The 20,103-nt window shown below is 35.8% G+C and overlaps 1 protein-coding gene across 3 annotated transcripts in view; it reads right to left on the bottom strand.

Moving 5' to 3' along the window:
• KIZ (kizuna centrosomal protein) overlaps window positions 1–20,103 on the bottom strand; it is a 138,628-nt gene that overhangs the window by 101,609 nt on the left and 16,916 nt on the right. For 2 of the 3 annotated variants that reach the window (XM_081290179.1, XM_081290178.1), the window contains 2 exons: window positions 19,581–19,673; window positions 103–748 (listed from right to left, as the gene is read on the bottom strand). In XM_081290179.1, coding sequence (XP_081146305.1) covers window positions 103–748; window positions 19,581–19,673 — 739 coding nt within the window. The remainder of the gene's footprint in view (window positions 1–102; window positions 749–19,580; window positions 19,674–20,103) is intronic. The other variant, XM_081290177.1, reaches the window with a different exon arrangement.

The following is a 20,103-nucleotide window of genomic DNA, read 5'->3' as shown; positions in this document are numbered from 1 at the left end:
GAAAAAAAATAGAGTATATTTTATCCTTATGTAAGATCACTAACACCCAGAAAAATGAAACACTAACAAAAATCTGCAAACTCAGTCAGCCTCTCACCCCACCTGAGAAACCTTCCCAAGCAGAATGCTTCTCTTGAGACCACTTATTTTCAGATGCACAGTGTTCTGAAACTGATATCGCAGAGACAGGCGGGCTGGCTCTTTCTTCCTCAACTTCAATATGTTCTCGTGTCAGTATTTCTCCCTCTGATCCCTCTGATCTGCTGGAACTGTCACACTTTAAATCAGTGGTCCTGTTCTCTAGACTTAATCTTTTTTGTAACGAGGAATGAAGTTCAGCAGACTTTTTGCCTTCTGATAAATTACCATTGCTATGATGTATGTTGCTTCCTATCTCCAAGCAATGAGTTTGTTCCTCCTCAGACAATACACTGGCTGTGACTGGCGTTTTCTCACCAATCTGAAGAGATGTCTTTCCATCTATTCTGTCAGACTTATTTAAGCACTCTGTGTCACTATTAGTTTGTACTACACAGCTGTCTGTCACATTGCTTCTCTGGGCTGTCTGTTGGTGTGAATGTGGGTCAGGAATTGAAAAGTTCTTTGTGGGTTGGGGAGATTTCTGCTCTATACTAAAAGCTCCAAGGCTTGAGACAGCTGACATTTGGCGGCCCATAAACATTGTTGCTGGTTGATACAATCCTTTTGACACAGTTGTCCCCAAGTTAATTCTTGCTTGCACTGCAACCTGCAATGAGATGTGAGTTAAACATTATGTGTAACAATCAGGTTTTTTTTTTTCAATCAGATTGTTTTAAAAAATGAAAGAACCATGACCATGGAAATCAGCACTTACCATAATTTATAAAACTTGTTCCTCCCCATGTAATGATGAACAAAAACAGTACAGTCCATGCTATTTAATTTTAATACTAATGTGATCCACAAAGCAACTAATGCCAAGAAACTATGAAATTTTTTTGAAAAAAAAAGAAATATATGTACTTAATATAATTAAACTGCATGCTTAAAATTAAATTAAAAAGGTAAATTTTATGATATGTATAGATTTTACAATTAAAAAAAAACAAAAAAGCTATGAGTTTTAAAAGCACACCATGGAGAAGCTCAGATTCAATGGAGCTATTTGATCAAAGTAACTTGACCAAAGGAAAAAAATGGTATGGGAATGGGTATACAAAAAACTATTGGAGGTTTCAAAGTTCTATTTCTAGTATTATAAGTAATATAAAAATTTCTTGGGCTGGGGATGTGGCTCAAGCGGTAATGAGCTCGCCTGGCATGCACGGGGCGCTGGGTTCGATCCTCAGCACCACATAAAAATAAAATAAAGATGTTGTGTCCACCGAAAACTGAAAAATAAATATTAAAAAATTCTCTCTCTCTCTCTCTCTCTCTCTCTCTCTCTCTCTCTCTTCTCTCTCTCTCTCTCTCTAAAAAAATTCTAATAATAGCCTTAAGGACAGAATTAAAATATATTGGATCATGTACAAAATATTCATAATTTATAGTCCAACTGTAAACAATATCTACTTTTCCTGACCATCTTCAAGTAATTTTACAGAAATTTCAAGCAATTTCCACTTATTGGCATGTGTATAGGAAGAATGAGCATAATCTCTTACAGAGATATATAGAGAGAGAGCAAGGAGACACTGAAGCAACTAGTTTGTTGGCTTCATCAAGGATGCATAGAGGGAAGAGGAACTAGAGGTAACAAGCATGAAGACTTCAGAAAGTTAAGTGCTTTTCTTCAAAAGGAACCAAAACACTTCCACACATATAAGAACATTTATTTCACAGAGGTAAATAGAGTATATAGGGAGATGTATTTGCACCCCTCTGCAGATGAAAAAATCAAGGGTCAACTATTAAGAGAGAAAATGTCATACACACAGCTGAAACAATCCAGATCTTGCTTCTCTTCAAATATACTGTCTTTTCTATGCAAAAGTAAAAGAAATAACTTTGATGTGAACCAACCAATGACAGGGATATCAGAGAAAGTGGTAGAATCAGGACCTCTAAAATTTCTCTGCTCCACAAAAGAGATGATAATACTGGGAAAATTTTTTCAGAATGACTTTTCAGAACTCTGGAAATTAACCAGGCTTGCAGCAACCTGGGAGTGCATTTAAGAAAAACAGCTGTATCTTGATAACAACAGAGAGCTTTATGGTATGTTAACTTATCTTATTCCCATTCCTTCCCCAGAGGTCTGCAGTAAACTTCAAAACTTGTACTCACAATGAAAACCAGCAGCAATGTTAGAGAAGATTATGCTAAGTGAAGTTAGCCAATCCCAAAAAAACAAATGCCAAATGTTTTCTCTGATATAAGGAGGCTGTCTCAAAGTTGGGTAGGGAGGGAGAGCATGGGAGGAAGATTATTTCTATATAGGGAAGAGGGGTGGGAGGGAAAGGGACGGGGGAAAGGTATTAGCAAGGATGGTGGAATATGAAGGTCAACATTATACAAAATACATGTATGAAGATTTGAATTTGGTGTCAACATACCTTATATACAAACAGAGATATGAAAAATTGTAGTATATATGTGTATTAAGAATTGTAATGCCAAAAAAAGAGTTCATTTATAATGGCATAATTTGGCGTGAACATACTTTATATACAAAATTACGAAAAATTGTGCTGTATATGGGTAATAATGAGTGTAATGCATTCCACTATTGTCATGTATTTTAAAAAAAATTAAAGGAAAAGCCAGTGAAAGAGCTGCCATGTGGAGGGTTTGAAAAGCTCCAACCTATTTCTGGGAATCTAGATGGCTACCTATATGCTCAGGGATGTGTTTATGCTCAGGAAATATTTCAAGAAGTTCCTAAACTTTCACCTCTGGCTTGCCTTGAAGCACTGTACAAGCAGGAAGTAAAGACTAAGGTAGGGCTGCAAACTACCTGGATGAGTGTACAAAATATGCCCCCAACACACATCAGGGCCTATTGGCAAAGACTATGAGAATTCTAGTTCTAAGTATTAAAGAAAGCTCTGTCTAGTCATTACCTGCCCTCACTAAGTAAACTAAACAGAAACATCAGTGAACAGACATGAAAAATAATACAGATTTTACATATTAGTTCAGAAAGTCACTTAAACAAAAAACACAAAAACAATTCTGAGAAGGGGAGAATTGTCACATTTTATTGTTTAAAATGTTTGTTTCAATAAAAAAGCAGGAAAAATGAAAAGAAACAAGAAACTACGGGTCTTACATGGAGAAAAAAAAAGCAGTCATTAGAAACCATTCCTCAGGAAGCCTAAGTATGGTATTAAACTTACTAAAGGCATTAAAAGTTATATTAGATATGTTCAAGGAACTAAAGGAAATCAGGTCTAAATAACTAACATAAAGTATGAAAATAATGTACAAATAGAGATTTATTGATATAAAGAAATATCAATAGGTCCTGAGGGTAGTATAGTGTTAAGGGTGCTTGCCTAGTATACACAAGACCTAGGTTCCATCTCCAGCATCGCACACAAATACACACAAAAAAAATCAATACAAGAAATCTAAGTTATAAAAAATAGAAATGAATATAATTGTGGAATTTATGCAGTTAAAAAGTACAATTGCCAGAATGAAAAATTAACTATAGGGCCTCAGCAGCAGATTTGACTAGACAGAAGAAAGAATCAGCAATATTGAATTTCTCTGGTCTGAGGAAAAGAAAGAGAAATGAATAGAAAACAAAGAAAAATGAATACAGCCTCAAGAGACCTGTGAGACACATAAGCATACAATTAAAAGTCTCAGAAAGAAAAGGAAGGAAAGAGTTCTAAAAAAATAATGAAAGAAAACTTTCTAAATTAGATTAAAAATAAGCTACACATGAAAGAAGCTAAATAGAGTCAAAGTGTGAGAAACCCATAAAGACTCACATCTAGACACATCATAATCGAATGACTAAAAGACAAAGAATCTTTTGGTGTATATATGATGCTGATGATGCAACCCAGAGACTTGTATGTGCTAGAAAAGTGCTCTATTACTGAGCTATACCCAACCCTCAAAGAGAGAATCTTGGAAGCAAATATAGAGAAGTGATGCTGTCACATCCAAGGATTCCTCAATAAGGACAAAAGCTGATTTCTCATTAGAAACTATGGAGGGCTGGGTACAGTGGTGCATGCCTGTAAACCCAGAAGTTTGGGAGGCTGAGATAGGAGGATTGTGAGTTCAAAGCCAGCCTCAGCAATGGCGAGGAGCTAAACAACTCATTGAGACTTTGTCTCTAAATAAAATACAAAATAGGGCTGGGGGATGTGGCTCAGTGGTTGAATGCCCCTGAGTTCAATCCCCAGTAACACCCACCCCCCAAAAAGAAACCATGGAGGTCAGCTGGCACATTCAAAGTACTGAAAGTAAAAGACTGTCAATCAAGAATTCTATACTGGCCAACACTTTCCTTCAAAACTGAAGGAGAAATTAAGGTAGTCCTAGATAAACAAAGACAGACTCTGTTACTACCATACCTGCCCAAGGAAATACTACAAAAACACTTCAGGCTGAAATAAAACAACACTCAAGAGTAACTCAAATCTACATTAAGAAATAAAGAATACTAGTAAAGGAACTGGTAAATACAAAAGGTGATGAGATATACATATATTTTGTTGCTGTTTTACAACTTTTTTCTCCTATATAAAGACATCTTTGTAAAACAATAATTATAAATCTGTATTAATATCCAACATATAAGGGGCTGGGTTGTAACTCTGTGGTAGTGCACTTGCCTAGCATGGGTGGGGCACTGGGTTCAATTCTCAGCACCACATATAAATAAATAAATAATAAATGTCCATCAACGACTAAAAACAATTTTTTAAAAATATGTAACATGTAAGATACAAAGCTATAGCTTGTATTATAATAATATGACAAAGAAGTAAAGAAAGAATGGAGTTATATAGATGCAAACTTTTTATATGCTCCTGAAATTAAGTTGGTATTAATACAAACTAGATTATTATAAATGTTGTCTTAGTCCATTTTCTACTGCAATAACAAAATACCTAAAGCTGTCTACTTTATAAAGAAAAGAGTTTTATTTATACCAAAGTTCTGGAAACTCAAGAGAATGGTGTTACCATATGATTGGCTCTTGTGAAGATGGCTACATTAGATGGTAAATGGCATCACTATGAAAGCATGTGTAAGGGGCAGAAATCACATGGTGAGTCAGGAAATATTCACAAGTCATGCTTGCTTTTATAAATAACTATTCTTACAGAAATTAACCAGGGTTCAACAACAATGACAATCTTTTCCAGGGGCAGCACCCTCTAACTTTCCACTAACCTAGCTTTCCACTAGGTCCCACCTTTTAAAGGTTTCATCACTTAAATATCACAATGCTAAAGACCAACCTTCTAGCAAATGAACTTTTGGGAAACACACTCAAATATATCCAAACTATAAAAGATGCTAACTGAAATACCAGGGCACTAATAGGAAAATAAATGACAAGAAAATTAAAATGGTGCATTAGAATATTCTGTTTAACACAAAAGGAAGTAGTGTTGGAGAAATAAAGGAACAAAATAGGTAAATACCAGTAATTCTATTAAACATAAATGTATTAAACACTTCAATTGAGGCCAGAGACTAAAAGAATGTACTTTAAAATAACATGACTGTTTTTTTAAACAATGCATATATACTTTTCAGAAATAAAAAATATTACAAGGGAAATCTTGAATAGATGTATGCCAACATATTAGACCACCTTGACAAATTAGATAAAAATCTTACAAAGTTACTATCAAAACTGACTCAAGAAATAGAAAATCTGAATAGACCCATAAGAAGTTAAGCAACTTAATTACTGATCAAAAACTTTCCACAAAGAAAATCCAGGACTAAAGGGGTTCACTGATGAATTCTACCCATACTTAAAGAATTAAAATCAATCCTTCACAAACTCTTCCAAAAATAGAGAGAAAAAAACATTTCTTGCCCAGTTTATCATGCTGGTTTTTGACACCCAACTCAAAGATGTCACAAGAAAACTGCAGGGCCCTATTTCTTATGCATAGAGATAAAAAGTTCTTAATGAAATAAAGCAAACCAAATCAAGCAACATATAAACAGGATTGCACATTATTACTAAATAGGAGTTTTACCCAGGAATGCAATCTTTATTCAACATACAAAAATCAATAAACTCCACAATTCATATATACTTCAAAAACAACATGCTGTACATGGCAAACACATACAATTTTACCTGTCAATGTAAAAAATAAAATAATAAAATAAATCTGGTGTCAAAATAGGAAAAATATTCTCAGATTTTAAAAAATCAATTAAAGAAATATATCCTATTAATTGGATAAAGAGAATAAATACGATTATCTCTATACACACAGAAAAAGCATTTAACACAATCTAACACAAATTCATGATGAATATTCCTCAACAGAAGGGAACTCCCCCAACCTGATAAAATGCATCTATGAAAAAAACCACAGTCACAGTGAATAGTAAAAGATGGAAAGCATTCCCCTCAAGATTAGAATTGACACAAGAATACCCCTTTTATCACTTTCACTTAATGATGTGCTACAGGCCCCAGCAAGGGCAGGAAGGCAAGGGGGAAAAAAGAAATAGAAGAAGGGGAAAAAAAGAAGTAGAAGAAGGAGGAGGAGGAGGAAGAGGAGGAGGAGAAGGGGGAAGAGGAGGAGGAGGAAGAAGAGGAGGATGAAAAGGAGGAGGAGAGAAGGAGGAAGAGGAGGAGGAGGAGGAAGAGGAGGAGAAGGAGGAAGAGGAGGAGGAGAAGGAGGAAGAGGAAGAGGAGAAGGAGAAAGAAGAGGAGAAGGAGGAAGAGGAAGAGGAGAAGGAGGGAGAGGAGGAGGAGAAGGAGGAAGAGAGGAAGAGGAGAAGGAGGAAGAGGAGGAGGAGAAGGAGGAAGAGAGGAAGAGGAGAAGGAGGAAGAGGAAGAGGAGAATGAGGAAGAAGAGGAGGAGGAGAAAGAAGAAGAGGAGGAGGAGAAGGAGGAAGAAGAGGAGGAGGAGAAGGAGGAAGAAGAGGAGGAGGAGAAGGAGGAAGAGAGGAAGAGGAGAAGGAGGAAGAGGAAGAGGAGAATGAGGAAGAAGAGGAGGAGGAGAAAGAAGAAGAGGAGGAGGAGAAGGAGGAAGAAGAGGAGGAGGAGAAGGAGGAAGAAGAGGAGGAGGAGAAGGAGGAAGAAGAGGAGGAGGAGAAGGAGGAGGAAAGGAGGAGGAGGAAGAGGAGGAGGAGGAGGAGAGGGAGAGGAGGAAGAGGAAGAGGAGGAGGAGAAGGAAGAGGAGGGGGAGGAGGAGGAGGAGGAGGAGGAGGAGGAAGAAGGAGGAGGAGGAGGAGAAAGGCATATTCAAATAAACTACCTTTATTTGAAGATGACATGATCTTGTATAAAGAAAATTCTCAGGAATACACACACACACACACACACACACACACACACACACTGTTAGAAGTAAAAACATGTTCAGCAAGGTTATAGGATACAGAATCAACATATAAATACCAACATACAAGTAGAAATAATTTTTTTACATTATCAATAAAGAATCTGTAATGGAAATCGGAAAACAATTTTGTTAACAATAGCATCAAAGAGAATAAAATGCACTAGAATGAATTTAACAAAGAAGTTCAAGATTTGTATAGTTAAAACTACAAAACAGTGATGAAAGAAATTAAAAACCTAAACAAGTAGAAAGAATTGTCCTCTTAACAATATGTTGTTAAGAGGACAATACTCCCCAAATTGATTTACAGATTCAAAATCCTAGCTGGCATCTTTACAGAAACTGACAAGCTGATACTAATATTCATATGGAAATACAATGAATACAGAATACCCAAAACAATATTCCAAAGAAGAAAAAGGTTGTAGTACTCCCATTTTCCAATTTTAAAACTCACTACAAAATTTACTTATTAGAGTAATTTTATACTATGTGGTACTGGATAAAAACAGACAGTGGAATAGAATTGATTGTTTAGAAATAAATGTGTTGGGCTGGGGCTATGGCTCAGCAGTAGAGTACTCACCTAGCACCTGCAAGGCCCTGGGTTCGATCCTCAGCACCATATAAAAATAAATAAAGGCATTGTTTTCCATCTACAACTAAATAATAAATAAATAAATAGATGTTTTTTTAAAAAATAAATAAATGTGTCTATAGTGAACTGGTTTTTGATAAGAAGTCAAGATAATACAAGGGGGAAAAGAAAAGTCTTTTGAACAAATAGTGTAAGGACAGTCACATACTAAAGAAAAAACTTTTATCCCTCCTTTCCACCACATATAAATTTACTAAAAATGTAAATTCTACATTATCTCCAGCAACTATTTAAAACTTTATTTAAAAATCTATGAGAAAATTGAAAAAATTAACTGCTAATACTTTTGTACTGGCTCAACACTATAAAATATAAGCCAGGCTTTTGTAGGCTAACAGTTTTCCCATTTGCTGAGATCAAGTCTTAAGACAGATGTCTTTTCTTTTTAAAATGTTATTTTCTTAACAAGAAGAAATAAGGTACTCTTTAATCTTAAATTCTGAGCCTTATTATGTATCTTCTCAGAGCAGTCTGAAACTGAAAAGAGAATGCCATGTTTACATCATTGTTGACATTGTAATAGTATTAGGAATTCAAAAGATTTTGAAAAAAAATGTTATTGAGAAAAGAAGGCACATATATCAGTATTTAAGGGTCTGACTATCTTTTCCATGCCCTCATTACTTTTGATTGTTGAATGCTAATGCTACATCTATAATCCAAGATGTTAGGTCAGTTCTTTCTTTTCCTGTCATAATTATCCATCTTCAATCTCTTAAAAAATGTTGTATGCCTGTAATTCCAGTGGTTTGGGAGACTGAGGCAGGAGGATTTTGAGTTCAAAGCCAGCCTCAGCAAAAACAAGGCACTAAGCAACTCAGTCAGACATTGTCTCTAAATAAAATATAAAACAGGGCTGGGGATGTGGCTCAGTGGTCGAGTACCCCTGAATTCGTCCCTGGCACACACACCCCAAAATGTTGGAAGTTGGGGAAAATAACAGCAAAGCAAACAAGGAGATATTAGCAAGTTTAGAATTGATATAATGATGTCTTATTATGAATGTTATTAGTCAGTATTCCAAGTAGGTAGATCATCATCATTATTTCACTTTGAAACAATATATTTGCTATATATAGTTCATGTTTTACAAAATGCTAAGAAAATTTAAATTTTGTCTTAATATTTGTTTCTACAGGCAAGTTAAGTAGAAATGGAGCTATTAGACAAAATTTTCAGTTTTTCACATAGTACAAGTTATCACTCTTAATTTCTGTATAAGCAAGTCTTTAAGTCAAATTGGTAAATTTTTGTTTTTACTTAATCCCTTAATAATAACTAACATGTCACATTCTCAAAGGAAATATCTTACTTTACCATTGTTAAGGACTGAATTGTGACCTCCCTCTCCCATTCACATGCTGAAATTCTCCTCACCAATGTGACTATTTGGAGAAAGGTCCTAAGGACGTAATTCATGTTAAATGAGATAATAAAGGTGGGATTTTTAATCCAAAAGGATCAATGTCCTTATTTAAAAAGTCAGAGACACCATCAGACTGTGTTCTCTTTGTGTGTATGTGTGCACACAGAGAACAGACCATGTGTGAACAATAGAAGAAAACACTGTCTGTAAATCAAGGAGAGAGAATTCACCAGAAACTAACCCTACTAGCACCTTAATCTTGGACTTGTAGCCTCTAAAACTGTGAAAAATAAATTTCTGTTGTTTTGACTACACAGTTTGTGGTATTTTGTCATGGCAGCACTACAAACTATTTTATTAATATTAATAAGTTATAGAAATAAGGCTCAATGTAAAGGTATGTAAAGAACAAGTTCTACAAATCTTTACTCCTCACACTTCAGATAGAGCCCTAATATCCAGAGTATACAAAGAACTCAAAAAATTAGACAATAAGATAACAAATAACCCAATCAACAAATGGGCCAAGGACCTGAACAGACACTTCTCAGAGGAGGACATACAATCAATCAATAAGTACATGAAAAAATGCTCACCATCGCTAGCAGTCAGAGAAATGCAAATCAAAACCACCCTAAGATACCATCTCACTCTAGTAAGATTGGCAGCCATTATGAAGTCCAACAACAACAAGTGCTGGAGAGGATGCGGGGAAAAGGGTACACTTGTTCATTGTTGGTGGGACTGCAAATTGGTGCAGCCGATTTGGAAAGCAGTATGGAGATTTCTTGGAAAGCTGGGAATGGAACCACCATTTGACCCAGCTATTCCCCTTCTCGGTCTATTCCCTAAAGACCTAATAAGAGCATGCTACAGGGACACTGCTACATCGATGTTCATAGCAACACAATTCACGATAGCAAGATTGTGGAACCAACCTAGATGCCCTTCAATAGACGAATGGATAAAAAAAATGTGGCATTTATACACAATGGAGTATTACTCTGCATTAAAAAATGACAAAATCATAGAATTTGGAGGGAAATGGATGGCATTAGAGCAGATTATGCTAAGTGAAGCTAGCCAATCCTTAAAAAACAAATGCCAAATGACTTCTTTGATATAAGGAGAGTAACTAAGGACAGAGTAGGGACGAAGAGCTTGAGAAGAAGATTAACATTAAACAGGGATGAGAGGTGGGAGGGAAAGGGAGAAAGAAGGGAAATTGCATGGAAATGGAAGGTGATCCTCAGGGTTATACAAAATTACATATAAGAGGAAATGAGGGGTAAGAGAAGAATAATACAAGTGGAAGTAATGATTTACAGTAGAGGGGGTAGAGAGAGAAGAGGAGAGGGGAGGGGAGGGGAGGGGAGGGGAGGGGGGATAGTAGAGAATAGGATAGACAGCAGAATACATCAGACACTAGAATGGCAATATGTAAATCAATGGAAGTGTAACTGATGTGATACAGCAATCTGTATACGGGGTAAAAATGGGAGTTCAAAACCCACTTGAATCAAACTGTGAAATATGATATATTAAGAACTATGTAATGTTTTGAACGACCAACAATAAAAAAAATTAAAATTAAAATTAAAAAAAAAATTTAAGTGATTGCCCTGGAGTTGGCAATGTACATTTACAACTAATGCAAGTATGCTTTTGAATAGCACTCTAAAGCTTCAGGAAACACAAGTACTTTATAAAAACAAAATATTCCTAATAGTAGATGCTTGGTACATACTTGCTGAATAAGCATAAGCTTGAATGATTTGCTTGTTCTAGGGGTTTGGATCTGACTTCAATTCAGAACAGAAGATAATGTGTCATATTTTACTGAAAGTCTATTTAAATTCATTGTAAATTCTTGGCATGATGTATACTACCTCAAAAGACAAGCACAATTTGAGGCAGTGCTGCAAAACTGGTACTAAGACCAGGAATTCAAAATTCATATTTTAAATATGAGATTTAATAGAGGAGATTAATTCCAGAAAAGATTTATTCTTGGACTCATCTTTTCACATTTAAAATGTTCTAGAGAATGTGCACACGTAAGTGGTTTTCATCCCAGATCACACTACTAATAAAGAAATTTAAATTAAAAAAAAAAAAAAGAACAAGTTCTAGGGGCTGGGGTTGTGGTTCGGCAGTGAAGCGCTGGGTTTGAGCCTCAGGATCACATAAAAAGTAAATAAATAAAATAAAGGTATTGTGTCCAACTACAGCTAAAAAAATAAAATGTTAAAAAATGAACAAGCTCTATTATTTATCTCTCCATCCTCTCCATGAGGTAATTAAGCCAAAACACTTACTATATTATCCTTCATGTTTTTCTTCAAACACACATAAACCTAATTCCCCCAGATAAGGGTTTGGGCATTTGTGCAAAAGAGAGAGCATGCACAATCATTCATAGCCCTCTTCAATTTGCTTTTCTCTCTTAGCAATATACCCTGGACACCTGCCCTGCCTTGATCAAGAGGAACACACTTGGTTCTGTTTAATATGTGCAGAGTACCGGAACATGAGGATGTACCATCCCCTCCCTCAGCTCAGCCAATTCTATGTCTGGTCTTTCGGATTGTTTACATGTTTTTTTGTTTTGTTTCTGGGATATTGGGGATTGAACTCAGGTGCACTAGACCACTGAGCTACATCCCCAGCCCTTTTTATTTTTTATTTAGAGACAGGGTCTCGCTGAGTTGCTTAGGGTTGTTATTAAGTTGCTGAGGCTGGCTTTGAACTCTCAATCATCTTGCCTCAGCCTCCCGAGCTGCTGGGATTACAGGCGTGCACAGCTGTTTCCAATTTTCTGAGACTATGGATAATGCTACAACAGACAAAGGATATTTTGTCATTTTGAACTAAAGTTCTTATTCCTAAGGAATAGATGATCAAAAGCAAAACTACTAGGACAAAATATGTGTATATTAATTATGATGGTCATTGTCAGATTACTCCCCCAAAATTTCTAGGCAGTAACACTTATTTTTAGATTTCAGATATTTTAGAAAATATCTCTTTCTAAAAATATAGTGAAAAAAATATAAGCAAATGATATTTGGAAAGTTTTCTGAAGAATAAGAAATAAATATTTGTTCTGTGGAACTTCTCTAATCTTCTGCACTATCAAAAGAAACAGTATTTTCCACAAAATGCATTTTCCTCTTGCTAAATTGACTTACGTTTCTTTTCACTTTCTCATTCACTTTCTCTCCTTTTCTGTCACTCCATATCATGTACTTATATCTGTGAATACAATTTTCTCATTTGTGAGAGCCTCTTTCATTTAACAAACATGTCGCATGTATTTTAACATTAAGGAGAGCAAAAGAAGATAGTTACCTAGCCAAATGTTCCTTCAAAAGCTGTTTTTAAAATATCTGTTTCTCTTTCTTTTAATATTTATTTTTTAGTTGGACACAATATCATCTCTATTTTATTCATTTATTTTTTTTATTTGGTGCTGGGGATTGAACCCGGGATCTTGAACGTGGTGGGTGAGCGCTCTGCCACTGAGCCACAACCCCAGCCCTTTTTCATTTTTGACTATGACAGAAAACAAATTCTTTCAAGAAATGCCCTCTTCCACTATTTTCCAAAGTAAATGACTTCATCCAGTAACTGAAAAGTAGGTCAATTTTTGGGGGGTGGAGGGGCAAGAAGTATGTATGTATGTATGTATGTATGTATGTATGTATTTATTTATTTATTTATTTTTTGCAGTGCTGGGGCTTAAACCCAGGGCCATGCATATGCCAGGCAAGCACTCTGCCACCACATGACATCCCCAGAGCCAACAAATTTTTAATTAAGGCCACAGACCCCCCCCAAAAAAAAATGTTTCTAAAAGACAAAAAAAAAAAAATAGAAAACAAATTTAAATAAACAACAACAAAAGCTTCCAGACAAGTCTGCTGGAATGTGATTCATAACTCTACCTCTTACTAATTGTGTGACTTGGAGACAAGTTGCTTAATTTATTTGAGTACCTATTTCCTAATCTGTAAAATGAGTATTAAAATAGTATATATTTTGTAAGGTTGTTATAATGGATGTGTATATGTGTATATATATATATATATATATATATATATATATATATATATATATATACATATTTCCTAGAACAGTACATAAAACAAAGAAAGACTAATATAAATATTAGCTGTTGATTTGAGCCATACTCTCCATCCGCTACTTCAAAGGTATCCCCAAAAGGAATCAAAGAAAGAAGAGTCCAAACTTCATCTATCTTTCAGCTCCACATGAAATAGGGCACAAACCTCATTCAAAGAGAACAGATCTCAGTTCTTCATCCTTTCATGATGGTAGGCCATGCTGGTGCAGGCGGAAAGGGCCCAGGCCCTGCCCTGCAACAGCTCATAATCTAGAGAATTGTGAGAAGAGCACTTTCTACCCTCTCCTAGAAAAAAGGTCTGTGCATCTAGTTTTAAGGCATCTAGTTTTGAGGAACTATGTGTATAATTCGGTATAATTTTTCATTGTTTTATGAACCAAAACATATAAATAAAATGCTATTAATGTAGAAGACGTCCACTGAATACAAAAAGAAAACCTTTCTACTTGTTATGGCTCAGAGTCAAATACAGCCATAACTTTGAGGGTCGAAGGTTGTCATCCCCATGAAGGTAGCAGCTTAGAACTCCATTTGAGAGCTTTTGTATTATTTAAAATTGAGCAGTGATTCAAGGAGGCTGTTTTTGAGGGCAACACTGTGAGTTGGTAAGGTAAGAAATTGGCCTTGCATAGATAACTCTAATAATTCAACTCTACTTCCTCTACTCACTGTTCTTTCCCACAGTAGGTATGAGAAAGACTGGCCCATATCCCTGGTCCCTCATCATCCTAATACATACATAGTGTCCTGCAAACACCTGTGTCTCTTGTCCTGAGTGCTTGTTTTTTGTTTTTTTTAGAGAGAGTGAGAGAGGAGAGAGAGAGAGAGAGAGAGAGAGAGAATTTTTAATATTTATTTTTTAGTTCTCGGCGGACACAACATCTTTGTTGGTATGTGGTGCTGAGGATCGAACCCGGGCTGCACGCATGCCAGGCGAGCGTGCTACCGCTTGAGCCACATTCCCAGCCCGTCCTGAGTGCTTTTGTCAGCAGCCATGCAGCAGCTGGTAGTGCAGCCAGATACATCACTCAGTGGCTGAGTTAGAAGGGAAACACCTTTCTTGCCTTCCTCATGGATAGGATACTTCTGGAGCACATGCTATACAGTATTCCAGGCTTCCCTGTGGATCTGAGTGTCACAGGCTCACAATGGTGATCTACTCAATTACACACTCCCAATGGCTTCTTTCTCTTCCCTGTGTCAACATTACTCCCTCCTCCATTGTATGTACTTCCTGGGACTACCTACTAAATAAACTGTTTGCACTCAAATTCTTATCTTGGGATATACTTCCAGGGAATTCCAACCTCAGTCATTTGCTTTTCAATGGGGATATTGCAGGATAGTTTTAGGACACTTTATATAAAGGTGTCTGTTCCTTTACCCATAGGCAACGGGCTTTGCCCTACAGTGGCTGCTCTGGTCTTATATATACTGCTCAGATTCTGAGAGAAGCAGTCTTGACCTATTAGGAATGAAAGAATGCTTCTTGCCATCTAACACTGGGGTGTCACTTTCTGTCTGATGCCTCTCCTACAGTAGGGCTATTCCTGGTTGCAGTTCAGTCACCTCTGCTGACAAGTTAAAATTCATGGCTAAAGCTACTGCATGGCTCATCCCTGCACAGAAGGCATACATCTGTTTTTGATGACTATTCAGGCTTTCTCTCTTCAAGTTCTTCTTCAGTTGAGCTGAAAGTATTTCTTCTGCTTGGACAAGGTTGGATGCTCCTTTCTGGGCAGTTTAGAAATGGGCACTCTGCTTGCCATGGTTGACCTGATTTAACTGGAATCTTACAGCACCAAGGGAGACTATTTCATTTCCTCCTGTGGTTAGGTTAAATAGTAGTACCTAGAGCTGGGGCTGTAGCTCAGTGGCAGAGTGTTTGCCTAGCATGTGTGAGGCACTGGGTTTGATCCTCAGCACCACATAAAAATAAAAATAAAATAAAGGCATTTTGTCCTCTACAACTATAATTAAAAAAAAAAAATGTAGTCCCTAAAGTTGTTTTTATCACAATGGGAATTTCTCCTGACTTTGAAAAGCACTGCCTTCATACTACCTTGAAGACATTGTGGCAAGGTGGCTAATAGCACAAGTGTTCTGGATTTGAATTTTGGCTCTGTTTAGCTATGTAGCCTTGAGCAAGTTAACTAACCTTTCTGAGCCTTATAAAATAGGAATAATAATAGCATCTATTTTCAGGATTATTGAAAGGGTTAGAATTGGGCTGGGTTTGTGGCTTAGTGGTAGAGCACTTGTCTCACACACAAGGCACTAGGTTCAATCCTCAGCATCAGATAAAAATAAATAAATAAAATAAAGATGTGAAAGGGTTAGAATTGATGCACATAAAATGTGAATGTAGCACTTAACACACAGAAAAAGTCACTAACTATTGTAGAAATAACAACCTACACAGCCATTCTCCCCATGATCCTTGCAGGTAGGGTTACAACAATGGAGGGGACACTCCCCAAGCAGACTTTAGTCCTGTGATGAGATTCCCTGATCTTGCAGTGTTCTCCAGCCCTGGCAAAGTATTATCAGTTCATTTCTGTTTCTAATAGAATATATGTCACAGGACAATAGAAAATTTATACTCTCACTCAAAAATGCCATGACTACATACGTTTTGATGTTTTTATATATATATATTCTCTAATCACAGCTCATACCAAAACACTCAGCAATCAGAAGAACATGTCGAAGAACATGCCTATGGATAAAAAGAATTAGAGTTTACCCCAAAATAAAAAATAACAATATGTAATAGAGAGGAGGATTATTAAATTATAGTAAAATTTGTGAGAATTCAAATGAGGCCTTGACTTTGTCTTTTCACTATCTACTTTTTTAAGTTTCTAACTAAATTAAGAGTGGACAAAGAGGAATGAAGGGAAGGGAGGGGGGATGGGAATAGGAAAAAGACAGTGGGATGAATTGGACATAACTTTCCTATGTTCATATAGGAATATATGACCAGTGTAACTTCACATCATGTACAACCACAAAAATGGGAAGCTATACTGCATGTATGTATGATATGTCAAAATACATTCTACTGTCATGTAGAACTAAAAAAAGCAAATAAACATTTTTTATAAAAGAATGCAAATAAACTTGGGGGATAATAACCAGTTATTCATCCTTTTAAGAGAATATGTGACTCTAAAGAGCAGCCACTGGATGCATGCAAACAATGGATGTCTTACAACAAAACTGAGCCAGAGTTTTACATTTAAAAAATTGACAACCACTACTTGATGATTTTCTTCTTGGCATGCAAGTCATTGCTTTTTGCTAAATTTTTAAAACTATCTTTTTATGATTCAGAATCATCACTAATTTGATACAGCCTCCCCTCTTATTAGTGCTTTCCCCTGCAACAACCACCCCAAATCCAGGCCCTTGGTTAATTCCTCATGTTCACACTGTCCCTGATTTCCTCAGCTCCATACACTCATTCCCCAGGTTCATACTGCTTTGTACTGCTAGCCTCATCTTCCTGCAGCTTCAGTCCTATAAGAGAACCACTGTACTCACAAGTCTTTCCATCATCTGCCCCAATACACACTCTTACAATGATAATTCTAGGAGTAAATCTCAATTCTTGAGCCTGGGACATTAGTTCCAGGTACCAAGTCTCAAGATTTATCTGTCCATTATCTCTACAAGCTCTTTAGATTTCAGGCAGACTGGACAACTACCCTCTGGTCTTTCCTATTTCTACTCCTTTATTTAAAACATCTCCTACTTCTAGAGTATCTACACACCTCCACTGATCGTTATTCTACTCATCCTTCAATGCTTGCTCAAGCACCAACCCCTCCACCAAGGCTTGGGTTACTCACTGCAAAAGAAGCAGTCCCACCTTTCTTCATGTTGCTCATGCCTGTTCCCTGTAATTGTCACTTATCATACACTATCCTGTGCCTTAGAAAGAGTACTGCTTTGTGAGAAAGCACCTTGGGAGCAAGAGTTGTGACATTTATAGAGGGACCTACTGTGGCTTCTCAAACAGAACAGTTGCTCAACAACTATATACTGAATTCAGTCAGTGAGACTGTATGTGCACTAGGTAAGTCCTTGGAGACCAGAGACACTAGGCTCAGAGGCTAATTCATATGACTACTAAAAGAAAAGGAACTTGGATTTCCAATAAAAATACAACATTACTCATATTATAAAGAATCTGGGAATTAGTGTATAATAAGGATTAACTAAGTCATGATTTTTTTGCAATATATTTACCTTTTAATTGACTGAACATTAATAGAAAATTGAAAAAGGCAAGATATAAGTTTCTCAAAATGTTACCTAATTGATTCTTACAGTCAAATAGTCAAAGATGACAATTTTCAATCAAAAGGGAAAAACTTCATTCTAGTTATTAAACATTTTACAGTGTTGTCAGCACTGTGTCTCTTGTTTCTGTTTAAATATAACTTAAAAGACTCCATAACTTTGTGCAAGGTAGTGCAAATAGAAAAAAAGGTAGCGCAAATAGAAAAAAAGTCTCCCACATTACTTAAGTACCATTGACACTGCCATACTAAGAATGTGTCTATCAGAAATGGCATAGAAAGAACATGCTAGTTTGTAGATTAAAAACATGTCAATTATTTCATGACTGAATGTCAAACAGGAAAACTGGCTGAATGGTTTAGAAGTCTATCACATCATACCACATTTGGTCTACATCTAATGGCATATAAATCATTTATCATTAAAGGCCTTTTTATATAGGTCAAGGTTGTTGGAGCTTGGTGTTTTGTATCTTACAGTTTAAAGAATGCTCTAAATTCTAGGTTTTTTAACTTTTTAATCTATGGGGAAGAAAAACTAAAACTTCCTATAAACTCAGATTAATGCCTGCTAATGCACGGAAGAAAGAAAAACTAAAACCTTCCTCCTACTATAAAAACAAAATAGTGTGGCCTCTGTTTCTTTTCTGATAAGAGTCTTAAATACCAAACAGTTAACTGCATAATAACATTTACTGGCAGCCAGGCAGCCTGCTTAGCAGATATATAAAGCAGGTAAAAGGAGAAAAAGTTAATTTCTTGGCTGAATGATTCCATCGGTAGCTATAGGGCAAACCTGAAAGTCTTTTAGTAAAGTAGCAGTTGATTCTTCTATCAATCTGTAGCACACATACTCTTCCAAGGAAAGCATTAAATATGAAAATCATATCCCGTTATCATCTGTTTCCAGCTTTCAGCCCAGTAAGCTTTTCTTAATGAATGCTGCAGCCTAAGGAACAAGCACGCTGTTGGCTTTTCTGAATAATGGAGTGATGCTACCATTTTTGCTTATTACAATATCGACTGGCTGAGGGGGTTTCACATATAGTCACAAGTGACTACTCTTGCCAGCATGCTCCAAGTTATTACAAGATGTTTTTAGACATTTCATCTAAAAGAGCTTTACTGCTTTTAGTGAAGAAAACATCTATGGTCTTGAACAGAATCATTTATATGGAGATAGGCAGGAGGATTAGAAGCCTGCATTATGGCAGATACATAGCAGAATTTATTTAAGTATTCCTTGCTGGTCTTTTTGTCTATTGCTTAGATATGCAATCTCTTCTTTCCACTTTCTCTGTGAGAAGGTTAAAATGTACAAAATTATATATAAAGGAAAGAATCAAAATACCACATTTTCATTGAAAACATTTCTCCAACTAAGAAAAAGTAGTTACAAAGCATTATTTAGAAAAACACAATTTTACCTACTAACCCTGAGGTTTTCTTGGAAATCTAAATCTTAACCCCAAAGTGATTGCTTTCAGCCAATTTAATTAAAGTTAGACATTAAAGCAAGAGGAAATAGGTAAAAATCTTTAAATAATCACTTAAAAATTTAACCAAAAAGATGTTTGTTAATAGAAATTTTATCATGTTAATTTGTTACCTTCTGTCTGTCTTCATTTTTCAGTTCACCCTTTATTCCCAGTCTATCTTTTGAGAGTAGCTGCATCTTCTTAAGTTGAGACTCATATTCAATCTAAATATAAACAAATTTGATTTTGTGCTGGATATTATTAACTAGAACTTATTCATATCTTGCAGTCTTAATAACATAAAAGGAATAGTAAATGAGAAAGTAAAAGCTGATGTTATCAAGAAATTCAACTTAGAAAAATAGACAATTTCAAAAGTAACATATACCAAAAAGTTGAATTCAATAAAACTTTACATACATTTTGAAATAAAACAAGGATTGATGGAGTTTCACTTATTAAAATCTATTTAGGGAATAAAACTTTGATATATTTAACAGCTTGATTCTTTCATTATATTATCATGTAAATCTAGTTACTTGGTTATGAAAGTAAAACATTTGACATCAAAGATTTTCTTTGAAAAGTTATATCTTAAAGGGGAAAAAAATCAGTCCAACTGATTTTTATCTACATGACATCTACATTATATCA

Source organism: Spermophilus citellus, assembly GCF_964194105.1.
Source record: "Spermophilus citellus genome assembly, chromosome: 4".
Lineage (NCBI taxonomy): Eukaryota > Metazoa > Chordata > Mammalia > Rodentia > Sciuridae > Spermophilus > Spermophilus citellus.
Note: the sequence above shows the minus strand (reverse complement) of the source record. Positions and strands in the feature narration are given on the sequence as shown.